General features: G+C 45.3%; 1 protein-coding gene across 1 annotated transcript; it reads right to left on the bottom strand.

Annotated features, from left to right (window-relative positions):
* Window positions 1-2,312: 2,312 nt before the first annotated feature.
* Window positions 2,313-4,059, bottom strand: LOC108513264 (39S ribosomal protein L18, mitochondrial-like). Its single transcript, XM_017848970.1, has 2 exons — window positions 3,382-4,059; window positions 2,313-3,081 (listed from the first exon to the last, which is right to left on the bottom strand). Exons 1-2 carry the CDS (start codon window positions 3,428-3,430, stop codon window positions 2,891-2,893), a joined length of 240 nt encoding a protein of 79 aa, XP_017704459.1. The 5' UTR covers window positions 3,431-4,059; the 3' UTR covers window positions 2,313-2,890.
* Window positions 4,060-4,282: the final 223 nt, after the last annotated feature.

Raw genomic sequence — 4,282 nt, 5'->3', positions numbered from 1 at the left:
GGGGAGGGGGGAGGGGGGAGGGATTGCACTGGGAGTTATACCTGATGTAAATGACGAGTTGATGGGTGCTGACGAGTTGATGGGTGCAGCACACCAACATGGCACAAGTATAAATATGTAACAAACCTGCACGTTATGCACATGCACCCTAGAACTTAAAGTATAATAATAATAATAATAATAATAAAACCATACATCAAGAAAGTGCAATGGTAATTTACAAAACGGATACAACATTTACAAATCATATGTCAAATAAATGGCTTGTCTCCAGAACATGAAAATACTCTTTTGCCTCAGGAAGAGCACAGATAACTCAAATAAATATTGGCAAAATAATTTAGCAGACATTTTGCTCAAGAAGATATACAAATGGGAAATAAGAATATGAAGGAATTTTCAATACCATTTTTTAGGAGGGGTAATGCAAGGTAAAATGCCATGGAGATACCAGATAATACACACTAGAATGGCAATAAAGCATTAAAAATAGCCAGTATTGTTGATGATATAGAAAAACTGGAACCCTCAAACATTGCTAATGTAAATATGTTACAACTACTTTGGAAAATTGTTTGCCTGATTCATAAAATATTAAACAAATATTTAGGACAGGATTTCAAGATTGAAAAACTTAAATTTCTTTCCAAGTTAAAGACTTCTACCTGAAGTTTTATAGCAGCTTTATTCATAATAACCAAGTCCAGAAAAGGCAAATCACTAGAGTTGGAAAATAGCATGAAACTACCAGAAAAACATTGAGATAAGTGACTGAAGTCACTCAAAATAAAATTACGTGAAATGCCTGGAGAAGGAAAATATACTGGTTGGCTAAGGCTGTGAGTGTGAAGGAGAAGTGACTGGAAACAGGTTCAAGTTTCTCTTTGCTGTGATAGCACTGTTAAAAATTAGATTTTTGAGATGATTTAAAACTTTGTATATTTATTAAAATTTTACACTTAAAAACAGTGAATCATGCTATATAAATTACATATCAATAAAGTTGCTAAAAGTCAATTCCATTTCTCTACATCAAAAATGTAAAATCATGGCCGGGTGCAGTGGCTCACGCCTGTAATCCTAGCATTTTGGGAGGCCAAGGTGGGCGGATCACTTTAGGTCAGGAGTTCAAGACCAGCCTGGCCAACATGGTGAAATCTCGTCTCTACTAATAATACAAAAATTTAGCCGGGAGTAGTGGCATGTGCCTGTAGTCCCAGTCACTCAGGAGGCTGAGGTGGGAGGATTTCTTGAGCCCAGGGAAGTCAAGTATGCAGTAAGGAGATATCATACCACTGCATTCTAGCCTGGGCAACAGACCCAGACCCTGTCTCAAAAACAACGAAAAAAGAAAGTAATAGGTTGGGTGTTTCAAAAGATCTTTAGCCTTAAGATCCAGATTATTTAAAAACTGAACTGCCTATCCCTTTCTTGAAAGACTCCCTCCTCTATGAGTAAAAATGTATCACAGCAACTGTAGCACATCATTATCCCCATTCCACTTTCCACTATGAAACTTAACACTTTTGGTGACAGGGATAACTTCTACTTTATCTTTGTATCTCCTGAATCTAACACAATGCCCAGCAACTGATATAGGTACAATGTTTGGTCATTAAATAAATAATACATCACACAGTTATGATTTCCGATTTACTCTTATAACTTTATATAGCCCTTAAAGTCCTTAAGAAATTCTAACAAATCCTCACCAAGGAGATCAGCAGCAGAGAAACCTGATAAACACCTATATGCTGTAGTATAGTGGTAATAACTTAACGTCCTGGCTCTGAGGTCAGTTAGAACATACATGAATCTTAGCTCTGGCACTTATTAATCATGTCTCCCTAAACCTCAATTTCTTTGCTCCTGTAAAATGGGGGAAATAACTGCTTCATGATGTAATTTTAAGGATTAAATGAGAAAATATAAAGCAAGTAGCATAATTCCTGGCAAATATAAGTGTTCATTAAACAACCACCTTTATAACAAAGTATCTCATGTCATGCTAGATTCCTAGCTGGTCTTTCTTCTATTCCTGCTCCCTTAAAAATTTAGTCTTCCAAAAACAGCCAGAATGCTTTTTATTTATTTATTTATTTTATAAAGACAGAATCTTGCCCTGTCGCCCAGGCTGGAGTGCACTCGTGCGATCTCAGCTCTCTGCAACCTCCGCCTCCTGGGTTCAAGTGATTCTCGTGCCTCAGTCACTGGAGTAGCTGGGATTACAGCGTGCACCACCAGCCCGTCTAATTTTTGTATTTTTAGTAGTGACGGGGTTTCACCATGTTGCCCAGGCTGGTCTCAAACTCCTGACCTCAGATGATTCGCCTTCCCTGGCTGGCTTCCTAAAGTGCTGGGATTACAGGCGTGAGACACCACGGCCAGTCAGAATGATCTTGCAAAACCAGTTCGGGGTCAAGCTTTAAATCCTCTCGAAGTTTCCCACTACAATGAAAATAAAGTTTAAAGTGCTCATCCTGACTTACAAAGTTAATGATCTGTCGCCTCTTTACCCCTCCATGTTCATCTTAGGCCATTCAACCTCTGCCCACTGAGCTTCAGATACACAAGCCCTTCAGTTCCTCAAACACACCAGCAGTTTCCTCTGCTAGGAATGCTCTTTCTGGCAGATGATTCGGCTTCTTTCAGATCTCAGCTTCTTAAATGTCACCTCTTCAGACAAGCCTCAGTAGGTATCCTGTCCGCTACTCTAATATCCTCTTTAAATATCCGCCATCACACCTATTGGTTGTTTGTTCCAGCCCCTCCGCGAACCCTGCCTCTACCCGCCGCATGGCAGCTACCTGGGAGAGTGCCTCGCGCTGAACGAATTAAAATAGTCCGTAGGGTGCAGTGTCCTTCTCTGTCAATCACAAGCAGATTTTAATTACCTGTGCCAGAACTCACGGGAGGGCCACACCGTCCGCCAGCCCCGCTCTTTCCTGGCTACAGATAGAAGCTCCAGGTTCCGGGGGTTTCGATTGGTGAACTCTGGGGCGACAGCTTCATTTTCCACAGGGTGCACTTCAGGTTTCGCCGCCGGCTTGGAGCTGGTTGAGAGGGCTGCGAACCTCCACCCTGGGCAACGGAAACAACCGCACGCGGCTTAAAAATGACGGATACGGACAGCGCACGAACTCGTTCTAACGTCTATCTCCTTTCACACCCCCAGTCTTCAGGCCCGGGGGGACAAAAAATACGTGTGCCCACAGGGTGGAGTCAGCACTGACCCCATCCTTAACTTCCTACTGAGGTGTTCGCAGTGCTGCGAACTCTATTTCGACCCGGCACGTCGAATACACAATAGAACCCGCACGTTCCAAAGTACTGTGCAGGCCCTGGCGAGTCAGCTAGGCGAAGGGGGGCAAGACTAATTACCAGGGTTCCTGCAAACGGAAAACCCCCAGAACCGCGACCGAAGCGCCATCGCTGAGACGATCTCGGAAAAGCCTTGCCTCTTTTTCCTCACGCACGACTCACTCGCTCGCCGGCCGCAGTCACATGAAGTCAGGGAGAAGCCTTTGGTTGCTGTAGATCCCCAAACTCTCCACGCCAGACGCCCCGACCCGGAAGTAGCGAGTCCCCTGCCACTGAGTGGCCAGGAGGATGATCTGTCATCCGGCACCGCCAATCACTGCTCACGTCGAGGGGCACGCAGGCCCTCGAACCCACCAATCACCTCCTAGCTACGCCCACGACCACGCTTTTTGCTTAAGTCCAGGGTCAAAGGCACCCACGTCACCTAACCATATTTGAGTTGTCTACGAAGGGATCTTGGGCGGTCATTGACTGGTCCACACACACCCCTACTGGGCACCGCGTAGAAATGAGGCAAGGCACGGTGCAGTTTTCTCCTTAAAAAGGGTGGTTGTCTTCCTCCAACCAAAAATTTTCCTGTATGGCCCGCTGGAAAAACTGCCCGGTCCCACCCAGGTTCGCGCCCCTAAACTTATACTCCTGAGGCCTGGAGCAAAGCCGGCCGATTTGCCTTACGCTCCCCGAGCAGGGACGAAGAAGACACTAAAGCTAAAACGCAAGACTCGCTCAGAACCCCAACTCTACCTTTGAGAAGGGCCCGCCCCTCCAGTTACACCCCAGCACCAAGCGCCACCCGCCTACAACCTTTCTAGAAGGCACTAGAATGGCCCACTGCGTCTGCGCAAGGTTGTTTGAGGCGAAGGTTCAGCCTCTTTCCAGCGGTCCAAGATCCGACTTCCGTTCTCCGCTTTCGCGCCCTTCCCATCGGCTATCTAATTGGATAAAAATGCCGAGCCCGCCC

Source organism: Rhinopithecus bieti, unplaced genomic scaffold (assembly GCF_001698545.2).
Source record: "Rhinopithecus bieti isolate Rb0 unplaced genomic scaffold, ASM169854v2 scaffold_32717, whole genome shotgun sequence".
NCBI lineage: Eukaryota > Metazoa > Chordata > Mammalia > Primates > Cercopithecidae > Rhinopithecus > Rhinopithecus bieti.
Note: the sequence above shows the minus strand (reverse complement) of the source record. Positions and strands in the feature narration are given on the sequence as shown.

What these genes read in the sequence shown, in the direction of transcription:
- LOC108513264 (XM_017848970.1), bottom strand. Translation starts at nt 3,430, where the DNA reads ATGGCGCTTCGGTCGCGGTTCTGGGGGTTTTCCGTTTGCAGGAACCCT. An exon ending in TTCCGTTTGCAGGAACCCTG is followed by an intron (nt 3,082 to 3,381) that starts GTAATTAGTCTT and finishes TCCGTTGCCCAG; the next exon opens with GGTGGAGGTTCGCAGCCCTC.